General features: G+C 35.0%; 1 protein-coding gene across 1 annotated transcript in view; it reads right to left on the bottom strand.

The window, feature by feature from the left end:
- Positions 1-1,428: 1,428 nt before the first annotated feature.
- Positions 1,429-20,794, bottom strand: part of LOC115425263 (electrogenic sodium bicarbonate cotransporter 1) — an 88,103-nt gene continuing 68,737 nt past the window's right edge. The window contains 5 exon segments of the mRNA XM_030142665.1: positions 1,429-5,142; positions 14,119-14,198; positions 17,950-18,111; positions 20,327-20,500; positions 20,595-20,663. Coding sequence (XP_029998525.1) covers positions 5,034-5,142; positions 14,119-14,198; positions 17,950-18,111; positions 20,327-20,500; positions 20,595-20,663 — 594 coding nt within the window. The 3' untranslated portion in view covers positions 1,429-5,033.

Below are 20,794 nucleotides of genomic sequence, written 5' to 3'. Positions count from 1 at the left end.
TTAGGGACATACAACAAACAAATCTACTGCCATGGTGATTTGTCTCTAGATTATACAAAGAGTTTAGGTTTTTAGAACAGACAAGGGTTTGACTGGAAAAGATGAATGTGCAAAGTTTCTATTTCTGCACAGTTTGTACATTTTGCAATTTAATGTTCTGAGATGTGCAATGGAAACTGGCTCATTGCAGCCACTGATGTTGTTAAAAGGTTCATCTTTGTTACCAAAATGTGTTTGTTGTTCTAAAAAAAAGTAACTTTATTGTCATAGTTGTAAGATAATTGCACATTTCCTATTTATATTTGGAAAAATATTCTCTCAGGGGGCAATCTTGTTGAGTTTATTTGTATTGCTCATGCAAAAATCTAAAATATTTTTAATTTGCTCAACAAATTATTCAAGGAAAAGCAAAAAGTGCTGTTGCGATATTAATGTTTCTTTCAATAAAAGTTATAATAGTGCCACCATTGCAATGTTGTTGGGGGTGAGGGGGGCCTGCAAATGTTTCATCCTCGATAGGGGGGCCCGACAGAAAAAGACTGAGAACCACTGCATTAAATCATAAATATATAGACAGATTTATTCCACACTGGGTAATTCCATTTGACAGTCTCCAATACTTTTTCAGTGGATCATGTAGATTTAACATTTTAAACATGTAAATTTGACTGGTAAATGGACAGCACTTATATAGCACATTTTATATACTTTCATGGTGCCCAAAGTGCTTTATAAAGCCACCAGACCCTACTGGGAGCAATTTAGGGTTCAGTGTCTTGGAAGGACACTTTGACATGTGGACAACCTGAGCCAGGATTTGGATCACCAATCCTTTGGTCATTAGGCGTACTGCTCTACCAACTGAGCCACAGCTAACCACTAATTGACAAGTTTAAAATGTTAAATTGTTAAATGTTTACTTTTTTTTAATTACTTTTTTAAAAAAAAAAAAAAAAAAAAGCAAATAGGCGTTTATTTCAACATTGTGGTCTTGCAATATAAACGGCACCACACTGTTTTCTCAGAACAATAGAAATAGATAATTTCTACATACAAATCTGGTTTGGTGGACATACTCTTCCTGTAAAAACTATTGCTAAATTTAATTGTTAACACAAAAATCTTTTCAAATAAGCATCTTCACATTCTATTTTCACTTAGTTTTTTTTATGTTGCAATTTTACAACTTTTTGGTATTTATATATACATATATACACACACACACACACACACACATATATATATATATATATATATATATATATATATATATATATATATATATATATATATATATATATATATATATATATATATATATATATATATATATGTATGTAATGTCCATAATCTTTTACTCCATATTTTCTAATGAGGATTGTTGGTTTTTAATAATTTTGTCACCCATAATAAAATACAACAAGCCACCACTGTTCAATGATTCCGTTTATTTTCAATATACATTTCATTTGAAAAATATAAATTCTAAAATAAACCATTTCACCTCATCTAGAAAGTCACAAAAAGTTAATCAAAAAAGTATCAGTACTTGTCTGTTAAATTGAACACCTTAAGTGTTGATATTCATATCGTAGATTTGTGTCTGACATGCTTTGAGTTGTCATAATGATCAGTTCCAGACATCATATTCACTCATTTCCAATTTTTTGTTGTTGCTTTAAACACTGCTGTGTGGTGTAGATGACAATTAGTTTTGGTGAAACAAACAAAATGGACATAAACAAATAAAACACAGCGACCCAGATGGTACAAAGAGAGGGTTGGTTTTGGTTTGAGCCAACGTGCCTTTATGTACATGATTTACAGAAGAACAAGGCGGCTCAGACATCATACAGTTTAGCTTTGTGTCTATGGTTTTACATTAAAATAAAAAACAAAAGCTTCCACAGTACTGTCAAATCCAGCTGAGAAAGTGCTTCAGTGTGTCCTTTAGAAGTGAAAGTGGGTGTGTTCTGTGCTGTACTGGCCAATAGAAGTCAAGTTCACATCACTCTGCTGTTTGTGATTGGCTGCTTCCACCAAATATGTGGAGCCAAATCTGGGCCAAAAGTTTAGTCCAATAGCAAATAACATGTGCTTGATTAAATTTAATACTGCTTTGCCAACCTGTAGATTTGAAATTTGAGCTATATTAAACAAAAAAATTACTTTTGTTTACTTTAAATGTAGTTTTTATTCAGTTCTCTAAATATTTTAAATATGTGTATTTTTTGGTCATTACATTTATTTATTTTTTAAAACAATTTCAATTGCAAATCCAATTTCCCCCCCCTTTTTTCCATTTGAAACTTCAAAATACATTTGGACAAAGAATTAAACCATGGTATAGAATATAACAGAATACATATGCAATTTAAAAACTAACAATTTCAATATCAAAATATAAATGACAAATACATATTCACACTATTTTACTTTTTCTATACTTTCATGTTGAATACACTGTAGGACTTCTGTGAGAAATATCAGTTTCAAATTTTAGTTGATTTTTTTTCCTCCATTTTTTGGGGGGGGACCCAGATTTGGCACCACAGTAGAGAGATATTTAGTATAAATTGGAATGTATAAAGACAGGTAATACTGGGATTTAACAGTTAGTCAAAGTAAAGCTGACCACTGAAGTTATACCTCCCTGCAGATGGACAGGAAGTGTACTTAATTTTATATAATTCTAATAAACAGTGAGAGGATTTTAAGCTTTGTCAGAAAAAACATATCAAAAGTGGTCAAACTACTGCCAAAATCTGCAGTTTGATCATGTATGAATTATTTCAACCATGAACCACTGTTGATCTGCATCTGGTAGATAAAAACGTAGAGTCAGTCGTGATTGTTGCATGATCTTTGGCATGTTGACATGATAATCTATTTTAATGGTTGATATTACATCAAGTAGATTTTCAAATGCTTACAGGTTTCTCTTCTTTCTTTTTCTTCTTAGACAACAGTAATAACTGTAGCGTGTATAAGACTGTTGTAGCATCAACACAGCTGTCTATCAGGGGAAGACATGTTTATTTATAAAATTTCAGTTAAATTTATAGAGCTAATTTTGTGCCTAAACTTAAATGCAACATTGTTTATTTATTTATTACAAATGACTGACATAAATGTGATTATAATAATTTTTTGCATGTTTCACAAAGAAAAAAAAAGCCATACAATTTCTAATGGTCTTAACAGAACCTTTTACCTTAGTGTTTAGTTAGGAAAAAACATACTATGTACAAGTATACATACTCTTTAAAAAATAGCACAAATAATAGACATTTACTGCAACATTAAGGAAGTTTTTTTTGCAAATGTAATTAGTAATTTTCTAATAGGATATGGCCTGTGTAGGTAACATGTGCACTTAATTTCTCAGGACATTTGTAAGAACATTGTCAACATAAACATGGTCAAAATTTTTTTTTATCTCATTAGGATATATGAACTTGGAAGACATGCAGCATCTGTGAGTAAAAACATATAAATATGTTGTCAATTTATTTTCGAGTACATTTTGTATTTACTGTTTTCACTATTTGTATTTTTTAAACAAACACAATAGTTGAATTGTGGTTTGTATTTACAAATGACAATCTGCTTATCAGTGAATTTCAGGGCATTTGTAAAACAGGTTTTATTTGTTTGGTATTGGCAGAAAAATTGCTCCAAAGGTTTCCCAGGTTGTGGACAGAGTGCTCTTTCACACAGCAAGTATAATTTATTTAAGTTTAGCTCTACATAAAAGAGCAGTCAAGTCAGTTTCCATCTTTTAAACCGTTATTAATCGATACCCCTCACAGTTTCATCCCAGCATTACCCACTTAAGCTTCATATTAGCAGAATAACTCCTTGAAACAACTGTGGAGCTTTAATAATAGAAAACAAAAATCTCAATATGACCCCATCTTCAGATTTCAGCAAATGGAAAGCAGCTAATACACAAACAAATGGAAACTGTCCAACTACACGGACACATCCCACTTCCATTTATTCCCTTCTTATCTTGTCATCATCATTACAAGATGAATTGAATTTGATCTCTGATAAGCCACTTAGGTAAAGTAGTTTGTGCAGCACAAGCCATTATGATATGCATTCCTACTTTGAGATTAAGTTTGGCTGAAGAAAATTAGATGATTACATCTCACAGAACTGTTTCCTAATCTTAAAGACAAAAAAGAACAAGGAAAAAAAAAGAAAGAAATATATTTTAAAAAAAAGGTTACGAGAAAACAAACACATCATTAAAAAAGATAAAGAAATGTAAGACTTAATTTAAACAAGTAACAAAAGCTTTGAATGTGATAGAAAGAAATTAGAAAGAGAAGGTGAAACAATCAAAACTGCATCAAAAAGTGATGATAAAAATATTTACTTTATCTGCATATACAAATATGCAGTGTTAATTCATTGTTAATTAAATATCTATTTGCACACGTTTCCTTCACGAACTATAGTACAGAAATCTCTTTGAATCAACTCTACAAGAGGAAAGAAAGAAAATATCAAAACCCCCATGCTGCATCAAAAATCAACATGTTGCATTTGTTCATAGTAAGCATTTGATCTAAACAAGAGGTAGAGCTATAAAAACATCACTTTCCTGCTACAGGAAAATGTTATTAGAGTATTTCAACTGATATAAAAATTCAGACAGATTATATTTATATAGATTGATATAAAAAGAGCAGGGACGGTACTCCATGCATGGTCAGAGAGCTGCAGCGTGTTCCATTAGCTGTATGTGGGAGGAGTTGCATAGACAAGTAGTAAAAACTCAGATCAATGGTCAGTGTGTCAATGAGTCAGATGTTTACAGCAGAACAGACAGAAAAAAAAATAACAGTGAAGGAAGGAGTGAGTAGTTTAAACAGAACGTCATTAATCGAGAGCCCAAAGTCTATGTGCTCTGTTCACCCACTCTTCTTTGAAGTCTTAGAACGGTGGATTTGGGAGTTTCACTGAAAGGAAAACTAAACAGACAGAGGATGTTGTGTTGTGGCTGCTACAGCTGAGTCGCTCTACAGAGACGTTTCCGATCCTCTGCTCCTCCAGTACAATGAATTGTCATCATCTGGGTCCATGTCTATTCTAATCTGAGGCACAGACTTCAGCGGACTCATCTCAGGGCTGAAACATAAACGAGAGGAGAATTAGCTTATTGACATATGTAGACACAGTGAAGCTGAAAAAAACACTTTAGAGCAGTGGTGTCAAACATGCGGCTCGGGGGCCAAAACCGGCCCGCCAAAGGGTCTGCTGAGCCACATTATGTAATAAATTCCCATTATGTAATAAAAGCTCAAAATGTAGTAAGAATGTCACGTCATCTTGTAATAAAGCCGCATAATGTAATAAACTGACGCATTTTGTTATAAACTACGTCAACACATTATATAGTAAATTTTTTCACATTATGTAGTAAGTTATTACAGTTTGAGAAGTTTATTAAAAAATGCACTTGACACATTTTTATTTAAAAAAAAAAAAATGTAATAACATGGTTCATGATGTAATAACAATCCAAATTAATATAATTTCCGAGCAATTTAGAAGAAATTAGTCACAGGAGCTACAGGTAATGTAATCAGAACTTTAACCACACAGTTAAAAGATTAATTTAGCACGTTACATTTTCCTGAAATTAAAAATGAGTCAAGTGCATTTTGTAATAAATTTCTCAAATTGTAATAATATCTATATTATAAATATTATATCTTTTATCTTCTTTGCCGTCGAATTCAAATAAATCTCATACAGGACTCTTCTGCTTTCTCCCAACTTTAGTCTCCATGTTTCCAGGTAGAGTGGGGACGAGAAGACGCCTAAACGACAAGTGACGAGAAGTGACGGACCCTTAAATATCATATGATGCATGCAGCTATAATTGGTTGAGGGAAATAAATCAATTTCATATCAATCCGACATTGACAAAGACGAAAACGAAGGGAATTTTGTCCATAATTTTTATACGTTTTAGATAGTTTTGTAAACACACAATACAGTTTCAGTTAGTTAACAATAATAACCTTGGTGGTAATGTGCTGTAATGCTAATTAACACCAGACATTTCACAGCATAAAAGAAGACTCAAAAGTTTCTATTCAAACCATGGCAAGCTCAGTTATGACAACAACTACATCAGATATAGTTTTACCTACATTGGACAAAAACGTCAGAGTGTTTAATTATCGACCAGTCTCACTCCTCCCATACCTTTCTAAGCTCATCGAAAGGGCGGTCTTCAAACAGGTCACAGAATTCCTCTCCCAAAATAACCTCCTTGACATCAACCAATCTGGCTTCAAAATCGGCCACTCCACTGAAACGGCTCTGTTGTCTGTGACAGAAGCCTTGAAAGAGGCTAGAGCAGCAGCCAAGTCTTCAGTACTCATTCTACTGGACTTATCAGCAGCATTTGACACTGTCAATCATGATATCCTGTTATCCATACTCTGGAACATGGGCATCACAGGCCACGCACACTCCTGGTTTCAATCTTACCTTACTGGTCGGTCCTTCAGTGTGTCCTGGCTAGGGCACACATCAGCAGTTCACCGCCTCACCACGGGGGTCCCCCAAGGCTCTGTGTTGGGCCCCCTCCTTTTTGCCATATACACCACCTCACTCAGTCAGATCATCCACTCACACGGCTTCTCATATCATTGCTATGCTGATGATACCCAGCTCTATCTGTCATTCCCACCTGATGACTCCACAGTCTCAGTGCGGATCTCAGATTGTCTCTCTGACATATCTGCATGGATGAAAGCCCATCACCTTCAGCTGAACCTGTCCAAAACTGAACTGCTGGTCTTCCCAGCTAAGCCAACCATACAGCAGGACATCTCCATCACTATTGACTCCATACCTCTGGCTCCTACCAGTGTAGTACGTAACTTGGGAGTCATGATTGATAATCAGTTGACCTTCACGGATCACGTTGCCTCTGTCACCCGATCATGCCGTTTCACTCTGTTCAACCTAAGAAAGATCAGGCCATACCTAACCGAACAGGCCACCCAGCTCCTGGTGCAGACTATGGTTATCTCCCGTCTTGACTACTGCAATGCTCTTCTAACGGGCCTCCCAGCTTGTGCTGTCAAACCACTACAAATGGTCCAGAATGCAGCAGCGCGTCTGGTCTTCAATCAGCCTAAAAGGGCACATGTCACCCCCTTACTCATTGAGTTACACTGGCTACCCATAGCTGCCCGCATCAAATTCAAATCTTTAATCCTAGCCTACAAAATTCTCCGTGGGTCTGCTCCTGTCTACTTAGGTGCACTAATAAAAGCTTATGTCGTCCCACGACCACTCCGCTCATCTGGGGAACGTAGTCTGGTGGTCCCCAGACCTTGTACAAGACAATCCAGGCTCTTTTCATGGGTCGTTCCACGTTGGTGGAACGCTCTACCAAGTGCTACAAGAACAGAGTCATCCCTGCCTATCTTCAAGAAGCTCCTGAAGACCCAGCTCTTCCGAGAGCACCTCCTGTCCTAGCACTTTCAAACATTCCATTTTAAATATTCTAATAAGGTTTTTCCCAGGATAACCACAGATTCTTTCACGATTATCTCTGGACCTGCTGCGGTGGTCCGGCCTCTTCCCTGCCCTCATCATCACCACTCACTTATCCTCAACCGCCTCCATGTGTCTCCCCCTACTCCCCCCTTCTCCCCCAGTCTCTATCTCTATCGCTCTCTCTTTTTCTCCTTCTCTACTCTCTCTCTTTAACCCCAACTGGTCAAGGCAGACGGCCATCCTCCAGGAGTCTGGGTCTGCTCCAGGTTTCTGCTGTTAAAGGGAAGTTTTTCCTCGCCACTGTCACCAGTCACAAGTGTTTGCTCCTGGAGGATTCTGTTGGGTTTCTGTAAATTGACTTAGAGTCTGGTTTTGACCAACTCTATATATAAAATGTCAAGAGATAACTTTTTTGTGATCTGGCGCTATATAAATAAAATTTGATTGATTGAGTGATTTAATTGGTTTTCCCCTGTAAGTCGCTTTGGAAAAAGCGTCTGCCAAATGCGTAAACATAAACATAAACATAAACAATGTTTGAATAAGCGACTGAATGCATTTTTCATTTTTAACTGAGCACACTTTTTAGTTTTGGTTAAAATGCACCTAATTTAGTGTTAAAGGGAATATTTCCCTCTTTAGCATCACCACCTGCTGGTCATTTTGTTTTATCATTACCCCCCCCCCCCCCTCGAAGGGTTTGTCAAGGGGTATTGTTTGTTTGTTTGTTTGTTTGTTTGTTTGTTTGAGGCTCTAGCAGAAAAACGATTGGTTGAATTCATACCAAATTAGGTTTATACATTGCCAGTGACCCAGAATAGATGTTGTTACATTTTGGGAAAAATAGGTCCAAGTTTAAATTTTTTATGATTTTTTTCCCCTTTTTCTTCCTCCCATTTACTTATAATGGGCGATATATCAAATGTCTCTAAAAACATCAATTTTGTTTCAATTTACTTCAAACTCGGCACATATATAGAGGCAATTGACATCACCACATGCCTAAACATGATGACATCAGCTGGATCGATAACAAAATAAATTACAATACGTGCATACGGGTTTGTTGTGCCTGGAACCACTTGTTAAACTTGTCTTCTGTGTTTTCATTTTGTGATATTCTGTATTATCTCAGCTTCAAAATACATCATCTATTCATTAAATATATTTAAGATCAATTTGGGTCTTGGCTTATCATTGAGGGGTGATAGTAGGTCCTGAAGCCAGACCAGTTGAGAACCACTGCTTTAGTGGAAGTTTGTTTGTGGTGAAAGCTGTCTGAGCTCACACTGACCTAGTGCGAACATGTGTCATGGTGAATCTGATCACATGTGGACAGGTCTGACACACTGAAGACACATTCACATCCAATCTGTTCTACCCTTTCAGAGGTGCTCTGTCACACATGTCCACAGTCTCAGAACAATGGGAACAGGACTGATTGCTGGGATGGATTGAAGGTCTGAACAGTGAATTACATTTGGAACAAGAGAATGTGCCTCATGTTTCAGCCACTTGTCACTTTATTGCATATCGCACAAATCGCTGATGTCACTTTAACTCAGGGCTGTCAAACTCATTTTAGTTCAGGGGCCATATTTAGCCCAATTTGATCTCAAGTGGACCAAACCAGTAAAATAATGACTTAATAACCTATAAATAATGACAAATTCAAGTTTTTCTTTTTGTTTTAGTACAAAAAAACTCTAATTAAATTATGAAAATATTTACATTTTACAAAAAAGATGTGAATAACATGAAAAAAACAGAAATTTCATTTGAAAAATTTGTGCAATTTTAACAATATTATGCCTGGACTTATTATTTATACATGTACGTAACACACAATGTTACATAAACATTTGGTAACAGGCAGAATATTGTTAAAATTTTGGAGTTTGGAACTAAAATTTGAACAATTTCTTCAATATTCCATCTCTTATTATTATTAACACAACTACAGATCACAGTGGATCCATAAATGCACCAAACATTTAGTAACAGATAGAATATTGTTCAAATTGCACATTTCGGGTTGTTCATCTTTGTTTTTATTTATGTATTTATTTGCATTTTATTGTGAAAGAATAGTTTTGTAAATGTAAATATTTTCACAGTGTAATGTTTTTTTTTTCACTTAAATTATTTCCACATAATTTTTCACAAAGAAAATTTGTGGTTGTCATTATTTATGGGTTATTGTGTTGTTATTTTTACTGTAGATCACAGTGGTCTGTATGTGGAACCTGAACCAAAAGGATTTGGACAACCTGGACAGTTCAGGTTAATTTTTGCACTTTCATCCTGCAGGGCCGGAATGGACCCTTTGGCGGGCCAGATTTAGTCCCCGGGCCGCATGTTTGCCACCTGTGCTTTAACTGAATAACTCTTCTATTACCAATACCTCATCTATTTAACTCCACTGTTACACCTTTATCGTCTATGATGACTTATTTACTGAATGTATTGTATTTATTGTATTATGGGAGATTGTTTTGGTGATATGTGAGATATGTACACTTCTGTTGCAAATCAAATTGCCCTTGGTGAACATTAAAGATTTTTCAATTCAATTCATTTCAGTTCAATTCAGTTCAATTGTCTCCTAAACCCCCTGCTGTTTCTAGTTAAATTCTATTCTATTTTTGGGGATTTTTTTTCTACTATGTTCATTTTGCACCGTGGAGCCTTTAATGCTTTTTAATTTCAGTTTCCTGTATGCCAGGGGTGTCCAGTCCTGGTCCTCCAGGGCTGGTATCCTGCATGTTTTAGATGTATCCCTCTTCCAATCCACCTGATTCAAATGATAAGCCTATCATCAAGCTCTACAGAAACCTGATAAAGACCGTCAGGTGTGATGGAACAGGGAAATATCTAAAACATGGAGGATACTGGCCCTAAGGACCAGGATTGGACACCCCTGCTGTATGCGATGTGCATATGGCAAAACTGACAACAAAGCTGACTTTGACTTTTTGACTTGACTTTTAGGTGAACTTGTTTATTTGTATATTAAGTGAGGAAGCTCCATCAAATCAGAAACGATCACTTGACACATTTGTGGAGACACATTTTCATATTGTCAGGAGTGAATGCACAACCCTAAACCTAACCCTCATCATAACAGTGGAATATCAGTCCTCAAACAAGCTATTATACAATTATCACAAAGTAGGTTGTAGTTTGCATGAGCCAACCTAAATTCCTATTGTATTATTTTTTGGTTTGTTTTTTGGTTTGTTTATTAACTATATTGTTTCTGTTTTGCAGTTGCTATTACAGGTTGAATGTGAGGTATTTAGTGGTATCTAGTGGTGAATACTAATCTATGCAGATTCCACTGCTATTCCATGTCCTCACCTACACAATGACCTACAGTAGCCACTCATTAGACCAGTGGTTCCCAACCATTTTTGGCTTGTGACCCCACTTTAACACTGCACATTTCTGGTGACCCCAGACATTCAAAATGGAGATTTTTTTTTTTTTTTGCTAAAGTTAATTTGTTTTTGATCATGTAATAGTTTGCTATACTACGTTCCAAATAAACGTTAATTTTAGGCTATATAATGTATATAATGCATCTTTTTGGTGTCTGCTTCTCAGTTTCTCTTTTGGCAATGTCTTAGCAAGGCCAGGCACGAGAAGAAATCTTTCCATTCTCTGTTCGGTCCAGTTTTCTGACTGCGACTGTGTCCAGGCAGGTTGAAGCGTAGTACCACATACATGATCGGGTCAATCAAGATATGCCCACTCAGATACTATATCCTGCATTTTATTTCAGCTTGATTTTTATAAGGAAAAATATGTGGTGTTTTAATTATAATGAAATATATATTGAATCATTGGAAAAAATTATTAATAATTCTTTTTTTATTTTTATGAATTACTAGAAATTTCAGGCAACCCCATGTGGGATCGCGACCCCAGGGTTGAAAAACACTGCATTAGACCCTCATTAGAGCCAATGCTTATTTATTTATTAATTTATTTTACTTAAGGGTATGTAAATTTATTTATATCAATTCTGGATGTCACCTATTTAAAAACTGGGATAAAAACTGACTTAAAGTCGAGTCTGAGCTACTCTAGCACCAACAGACTTTAAACTGCAATCCTATCCCTCTGTAGACTGAAATAGCTCAGGTGACGTAAACGCACGTACTTTAAGGTGATTCTACACAAATGAAAACATAATCCCCCTAAATCTTACACGTTGGACCTTTAAGATGTCTACAGTCATCACATTACTGTATTGAGGTCTGTCAGGGTTTGATGATTTGAAGTCATCTGATTACAAAGCAATTCAGCTGCAGTCTTAGTGGGACAGGATTAGAATTTAGAGGTAGGGGCATCATAATGTCATCAGCAGAACAGCATTCCATTTATTCAGGTTCAGTCTAATGTCATTGGCTCTAATGGACACGAACCCAAAACAAAGCATCTTCATCATTTAGTTAATATTATCCCATATCTGCATTTTCAGTTGTTTTGTATTTTCAGCACTAGTTCTTTGTAAGAATCTGTCAAACATAACATACAATTAAAATAAAAAGGAAAAAAAAATCAATAATAAATCACATCAGAAAAAAAAAGAAATAAAAAATAATAATAAAATTAAAATAAAAAGGAGCAGGGACTTGACATTCACACCATCTGTACAGGTGTTCTGGGTTTACACAGATATAATGATATTATTTAACCAAAAACTGAGTAGAGTGTGACCTCTGGAGCCAAAGACCAAATAGAACTAAGAAATTCAATCTTGTCAGTGGTTTGTTGACATCACAGATGTTGTGTGATCACAGCTGTTTTTCACACAGTCCCTGATGCTAATCCGCCAAAAATGGCATTTTCATCAGCTCTGTACTGACTATTGTAGCAGATGAGCTGATACAGGAACAGCATGTGACCCTGTGCACATGACCTGTAGATCCTGGACCACTGCAGAGGTTGTGAGTGCATGATAGAGGAATATATTTATTATTTTTCTATTGTTTGATTTTTTATTTGTGTATTGTTTATTATTATTATTATTTTCATTTTTCTTCCATAGGTTTTGTATTATGCCTGTGTCTGAAATAAACTAACCTAAACCTAAAACCTAAACCTAATTGCTTCTTGGCCTTCATAATCATGGAGCTAAATATTTATCCAAAAACTACAAAAAAAAGAAGAAAAAACAAAAATTCCCTCTGCCCTTTTGGACTGGTTATCTGGTCTAAAGCCCAAATCAGTGGACCAAAGACAAAGTATTTGTAATAGTAAAGCTGTAGTTGTCCATTTAACTGTTACTAGAAGGTGTCTAGTTATCAGAATCAGAATCAGCTTTATTGGCCAAGTATGTGAACACATACAAGGAATTTGGCTTCGTGTTTTTTTAGCTCACGTCATTCAATTTCAACATAAACACAAACGCACTCAAACATAGACCTAATATAAACAAACATTCCACTAGGAATAAGGACAGTAATGGGTTGAAGAATAGTATCAAATAAATATACACTGTAAAAATCAAAATCTTACCGAATGTATTTTTCTAATTTCTTATCAAAATATCTCATCACACTTAAAATAAGACATAATCACCTAAAGACTAACTTTGAAGTGAGATATAAAGAACTTATTTTTAGACAATAGATCTTGAAAATCTTATTTCAAGAAATCTTACTAAGATAATTTTCATTTATTCCATTGGCAGATTTTTTTTGCTTAATTCAAGATTTTTTTTTTTTTTTTTTTTTTTTTGCTTAATTCAAGCAAAAAAATCTGCCAGTGGAGCAAGTGAAAATTATCTTGGTAAGATTTCTTGAAATAAGATTTTCAAGATCTATTTTCTAAAAATAAGTTCTTCTGTCTCACTGAAAAGTTACTCTTTAGGTGATTATGTCTTATTTTAAGTGTGATGAGATATTTTGACTAGGAATGAGAAAAATGCACCTGGTAAGATTTTGATTTTTGCAGTGTAAATAAGTGTGTAGATGTGTGAGAGATCCAGTCTATTAAAATGTATGTTTATGCATATAAGGGCAGAGAGAGAGGGAACTTGAAATACACTGTTTTTTTTTTTTCATTAAGTGTTGATCTGTTACTGTAGATATAACTGAGTGATTGGCAATGTTGGCATCACACTGAAAACAAATTTATTACAGTAAGTCCTTGGCTTACGGTTTCAACTTCTATTATAAAGCTTTTTTCTTCTTATTTAGGAGGATCTGAAAGACTAGACACTATAGTCTGCATTTTAGTTCTGTTTTAAATATGGTTGTGTCAAAGTTTTAGTTAGTCTTTTGGTCACAATAGTGTCAACCCCAGCAACTGACATATTGGTTCTTTGTTACAGCCCTGTTGTATTCCAGCAAAGAGTTGGTGCCTCTTTAGAACTAGCTTTTCTGAGCCAGATGTTTGATGGAGGAAACAGGAAAAACTAGGTCCAGTTTAGACACTGGCTGTAAACTAGCCTTGGAACCAATTCAGTGGAAAAGAGCCTTGTGTTCCCCCAGGTGTTCCCCCAGGTGTTTCCCTGGCCCCAGGTGTTCCCCTGACCCCAGGTGTTCCCCCGGGGTTAGCCCTGGGTCTCACCTGGATAAGTAGTTGCCCTTGTAGTAGCGGAGCTGCTCAGCACGTCGTGTGTCGCTCAAGGAACGAAGGGGACTTCTCTCCTGTTAACGAGACATGAGCCATTAGTGTCCACACTGCTCTGTTAATACTTTACCATACATCCTCCTGACTTTACTTTAATGTGTTACATGATTTAGCCTGTAACACTAGCTGCTATAATAACTCTATGACTCAAAGCTGTTAATGACATCCAAGGGCCCATCTTACAAAAGCATCTGAACCCTTTGAAAGTGATAATTTAACCCATAAAGACCCAGTCCTTCTTCTGTGGCAGTTTCCAAATGAATGTTTCTATCTATTTAATCATTCTTAATTAATTTATCACCATTTATTATAATATTATCCTATGTATTTTGTTTTTTTTTCCCAGTATAACTCATGTATTTTCCTATATTTAATTTTCTGATCATGTAGATGTTCATAAAAGCTCAGATTAAAGTCGTTTGGCTATATCCAAAAAAGAGAAAACTGAGGAAAAGGTGACTTTTTCCACAAAATATATAATTAATCGACATAAAACAAGCATCTCCATTTGCTGTCACTGATCCAACTCCATGGGTTTTACTGGTGAATCAATGTTGTAGAAGATGACAGTGTTTCTACGTTCACTACGGAGCCTCTGAACGTCCAAATGGGTCATACCTGATGACCATGAGAAGATGACAAACTGTATTTTAAACCAACTATTTACACGGATTGATAGAATTAACAGGTGTTAAACAGTTTAGATCAGTAGATGCTTTTGGTCACCAATGGCTGTTTGGGTCTTTATGGGTTAATATGATCTGATCTTCAACTATGTCACATGTGTAGACAGACACAATGTTCTTAATCTAATGCTTCACTAACAGTTATTATATTCCATGCCTTCAATGAACACAAATAACAATTTAGAATAGAAATTAATACAAGCACAAGAAGTGTGTACTTCCCAACAATATGGAATCAAAAAGAAATTTAAGCAGCAACATTACTGTAAAAACTGAAAGAAAAGGGGGTTAGATCAAGCATGCAGATAAAGAGAAAGACGACTGAAATCAACATTTGTGCAAAACATCAATGGTGGTGATTAGAGAAAAGTACAAAAGGAGAGAGGAAGTGTTAGTTGCATGAATCTCTTAGAACAAGAAAAAGAGACAAGAAAAAGAAAAAAAATATGTCATTAAGGGAGAAATAAACACCCAGCAGAGGTCAAGTTATTAGAGGCTGGACAGGAAAGCAGAGGAATCCAAAAGTTGATAAAGCAGAAAGTTTCTTGTATTTTTCCCCTCCAGTGCTGCAGGATGTTTACTCACTGTCAGAGGCCTTATCACCTAAGAAGGGCTCCTGCTCCATCATGTCCATGGGGATTTTAATGCTGGGGACATTGTCATTGTAAGGGTAGTCAGACTGTAGGAGAGACGACACACAACCTGAGATGGGACCTCCTACATACGGTCATAATGATCTGTGTCTGGATGTAAACTGCACCACATCAGCACTAGGGCTGTGTATTGGCAAGAATCTGGCAATACGATACAAATCACGATACTAGGATCACAATACAATACATCACAATATATCATGATACTGTTAAAAGGCAATTTTTTGTTTGTTTCTTTTTTTAAAAAAATGATTATTTCCTTGAAGAATCGAATTACACCCGAAATCTGCACAAATACTAAACACATTTTTATTTGATCACAACAGGATCTAATGCTATATCACAAAATTTTCCTGTTAAAACCTAAATTCTGTTTTACAGACATTAGTTTAAGATCCTGTTCAAATGTTCATATTCTATTAGTTCAGAACTAACATCAGAACATTATTTTTGTTCAATCCCAACAAAGGAACTAACATTATTTAATAAAAGAGTGATAAATAAGAATAAATAAAATATAAGAAAAAAAAGAGCCTCCACAATATCTGCATTTGAATAAATACCTAAAAATATCAATACAGTACTTTTTAATATCGATACGGTATTGTCAAATGAAATTTCATGATATGTTGCAGAACTGATATTTTCTTACACCCCTAATCAGCACTTCTGTTTGTACTTGGTTAAACTTTGATTATTATGTACCTGCTATAGCAGTCACAGTAACATTCAATGTATTTATTATTTAATGTTCTGTTTGAATTATTATTACACCTTAAAGAGGATATGAAATACTGTTTTCCATATTATGGACTGGAAAGTAACAAAATGAACAGAATGGATTAATTACAGTGTTATTTTATTTAACTCTTATTTAATTCTTTGTGTTTATTGGGCGTTCATTGTTACTATTAACAGTCTTCATGCTAAATATAATTATCCAGAGTTTTTTTCCTGGTGTAACTGTACAAAATAAGTGTAATTTCATTCCTAAAGACACTATTTGTGACCTAGCATTGAAATGCTAATAAGCCACATGTCTGTTCTGGTGTATGCAAATTTGGAGTTAAATTATGTTGCTGTGTATAAAATGAGTTGAATAATAATCACAAATTGCAAAGCTTTAGTCAGAATATTAAACTGTTTTTATCAACTGGTTCAGCTATTTTAAATAAATAAATAAAGCTCATTTCCACATGGCTAATTAGCATGCATCGCAGGATCACAATGTAGTTTTTACAATTATATATATCTACACTACAAGCAAAAAGTTAAGGATATTTTTTAATTTTTGGGCTATTTCTTTCAGTTGGGATTCTTGCACAGCGCTTTTCACTTTTTTGTGTGTGAATTGAATTGAAACACATTTTTTTTAATGACCAGACATAGTTTTATTTACAAATGACAAAAATGACATAAAAAATGACAAAAAAAAAAAAAAGAAATATCCATAACTTTTTGTTTGTAGTGTATATTCATTATTAAGTTGGTCAAGCTGTAAGTATTCACTGCAGGCGTGTCCAATCCTGGCCCTCGAGGGCCGGTATCCTGCATGTTTTAGATGTTTCCCTCTTCCTGCACACCTGACGGTCGTTATCAGGCCTCTGCAGAGCTTGATGATAGGTTTATCATTTGAATCAGGTGTGTTGCTTATAATGCATCCAGATAACATGCTAATTAAAAGTGGCGTGTATATTTACGTGAGTCACGATATCACATTGCCATTCCATTTTTCTCTTTATCATCTTCATTTGTTCTGTTTCATTCTCTCAACTGCACTATCACAGACTCCATTTAATTTCACACAAACAGTCTAATAATGTGATGTAATGTAGTAAAACCGTATCTGGACCCGTTAGAACAGGGGTGTCAAACTCATTTTAGTTCAGGGGCCACTTCCAGCCAAATTTGATCTCAAGTGGGCCGGACCAGTAAAATAATAACAGTAAAAAAAAGTAAAATTATATTCTGATCAGGTTTACATCTACAAAGTTTCCTTAAAAATCTGAATAACATGAACATCTTGAATTGTCTTAAGAAAAACAAGTGCAATTTTAACAATATTCACATTTCCATTTGTACATATTTTTTCAGGTTATTCACATTTTTTGTAAAAGTATAGTTTGTTAATGCAAACATTTCCATGTAATGTTCCTTTTTTTACACTAAAAAACCAAGAAAATTTGGGGTTGTCATTATTTCTAGGTTATTATGATAATATTTTCCTGGTCTGACCCACCTGAAATCTAATTGGACTGTATGTGGAACCTGAATTAAAAGGATTTTGAGACCATTGATTGTTAATATCTAAAGTGCAATTTTTGCATTTCACAAATTCAGCCCACGGGCCGGACTGGACCCTTTGGAGGGCCGGATTTGGCCTCCGGGCCGCATGTTTGATACCTGTAGTCTAAAGAAAAAACACTTACGTCTTCAGCATCGCTGTCTATACTGCCCCGCTTCTTCTTTTTCTTCTTCTCATCTTCTTTCTTCTTCTTGTCCTTCTCTGGGATGACATCATCCAGGAAGCTGAGGTCATGCTGAGTAAACACATAGTCCATCGCTTTTCTGACGGCGACCAGGGCCAGAATCTGCACAAAGAAACCAGTGACGCATTATTTGACTTACTTGTTGTGTGGCTTTTGACTTCATATATTATATAATGAATGAATGAATGAATGAATGAATGGTTTATTTTGGGTTTGTACAGTAATTACCGCACACTGTACAACAACCACAATAAACACAAAAACCAAAAAAAGGAATAGGCCAGAAGCAAAAGCTTATTTTTGACCTCTCCTTTTCACCTGACACACCGCTTACATTAAATTAAATGTGTCCATCATCAAGCATTCTCTTTATAACAAACAAATCAACAATAACTAGAAAAACACTCGGAGAGCGCAGACCTCCGCCAAGGCAGATCAGTGAATCTCCATTTCCCCCACCCCCGATCACCACCAAAATTTTATCATTTGTTCCTTGTGTCAGTATCAACATTTCCTGAAATTTTCATCCAAATCCGTCCATAACTTTTTGAGTTATCTTGCACACAGACTAACAGACAAACCAACGCCGGCAAAAATATAACCTCCTTGGCAGAGGTAACAAAAACACATCTGCCATCTCAACTTAATATTCCTGAATGATCTTATACTTAAGACATTTTTTAAACTTTGTCCGAGAAGTGAACAACTTAAATTCATCATCAAGTCCATCCCATAATTTCACACCCACAACCAAAATACATCTAGACTTCACATTTGTCCTCACTTTGATACATTCAAAAATATAAAGACCTCTTAAATTATAATTACTCTCTTTTAATTTAAAGAATTCTTGAATGATATTTAGATTTAGAACACTATTATTTTTTACTTTATAAATCTCTAGTATTTTAATATATACAACGTCCTGCAATTTTAAGGTTTTAAGTTGAATAAATAAATTATTAGTTGCTTCAAAATATCCTACTTCATTAATTATTCTAATAAAATACAACCAGTATAATCTTATAACATGCATTTTTTTCCCCTGTATTTTGTATTTGTATTTATTTATTTAGTTACAGGACAGTGTGCATTGGCATTAGTTACAAAGAACAAGATGCATGCACCAGATTTAGCAGAGAAGCTAATTTCCATGTGATGTCCTGGACAAACAACGAACATAACAAACATCACTTAGATTACAAAGTCCTGATATACTGGAAGAAAACGGTTAAACATGATAGATATAGGTAAGTCTGCTCAGATTGAACGGCTTCAGCCAAATACATAACATTCTAAAAATACACTAACTTTCCCAACTAACTTTCCTGTAATTAAGTAACTGCCTTTACAAAGCAGTTTCAAAACTGGGGTTATAAGTGTTTTATTGTCAAAAAAGATCATAAAGCATTCAGATAAATTCAACAGTTATAAGCAGAGGTTGAAAATTTACACTGTTAATACTGTAAATTGCATCTGTTCATATTTTATCCAGTTTTATTTTAACCCTTTCATGCATACTGGTCACTACAGTAGACAGTTATTCTCCAGCTGTTCTCTTGTATATTCATGGATTTTATTGTTTAAGTTCTATATCAGCCAACACAGTGGACACCTATGCATCATCCCATAATACACTGCGATTCATACCATTACTGTAACTTTGCTGTTCTTGATAAACCTGATCTACAGTAACATGTTTGAGTGTAAATCAATTGCTTGTTGTTGATATTAGTCTGTAATTAACAGTTTTTCTTAAACAAAAGGTTGTTGTTTTTTTTTTGCATCTTATCTCCACAAAGTGAGTAATAACTAATATTAGAGTATGTTAAACTGTGACAAAACATCAGATTAGCAGTACTAAAAAAATGTATCTCATAGTTTCACACAGTATATCAGTGAATACATGTTTCTTTACTTCAAATATTAAATGCATGGAGTCCAGCTGAGTGGACATTTTTTTACAACCCCATGAAAAAAAGTTCATTAAAAAAAAATTTCAATCACATTGTTTTGTTTTTCATGCCTAAAGAGGAAAAAAAACACTCAGGAAAAAAAATCTTGATTAAGGTTCGTAAAATTCACGTATGAAAGGGTTCAATTAAAATAAAACAGCAAAATAATACAGACATTTTAACACAAAAAACTGTTGTTTCTCCAACACTCCCATTACAATGCTGGTTATTTTTTTTTAATCTTTTAAAGTAGAAATGTTTCCAACTGTAGCTTTCGTTTTCTAAAATTGTGGGATTTGATACTTGAACTTGTAGAACAGATGGTGAACACATGAATCCATGCTGATATGAATGTGTCTTACCATGACAGGGAAAATAATGGCCGCCACGGTGGACTTGAGGATCCAGAGCAGAGCCAAGCACAGGACCTGGATGAAGGTGAACAGGTGGACTTTCCTGAGGGGAACGTGCCGCAGGTAAATCAGGTCTGGTTGATGCTTCGCTGGCATCAGAAGCAGCTTGATACGGTCCATAAACTACAGAAGGACAGAAGTGTAAAAGACAATATGGACATCAGTGACAGCTAACCAAGACATTCACTATTACTATTTTTTTTAAGGTGACACTTACCTGAACTCCATTGAGAGAAGCCACTCCCATGTACAGGAAGACACCGTACAGCACAGGCATGGGGATGAACTAGGGAAGAGCAAAAAAAGAATACCTTTGTAGACATGTTTTATCACTTTTAGTATATCTTTCCCTCCTGAGACCCAGCAATGCATTTTTGTCCTTTGTAGGGGACAAAAGTTCCACAGTTTTACTTAAAA

The sequence above is a fragment of the Sphaeramia orbicularis genome, chromosome 9 (assembly GCF_902148855.1).
Source record: "Sphaeramia orbicularis chromosome 9, fSphaOr1.1, whole genome shotgun sequence".
In the NCBI taxonomy this organism is placed as follows: Eukaryota; Metazoa; Chordata; class Actinopteri; order Kurtiformes; family Apogonidae; genus Sphaeramia; species Sphaeramia orbicularis.
Note: the sequence above shows the minus strand (reverse complement) of the source record. Positions and strands in the feature narration are given on the sequence as shown.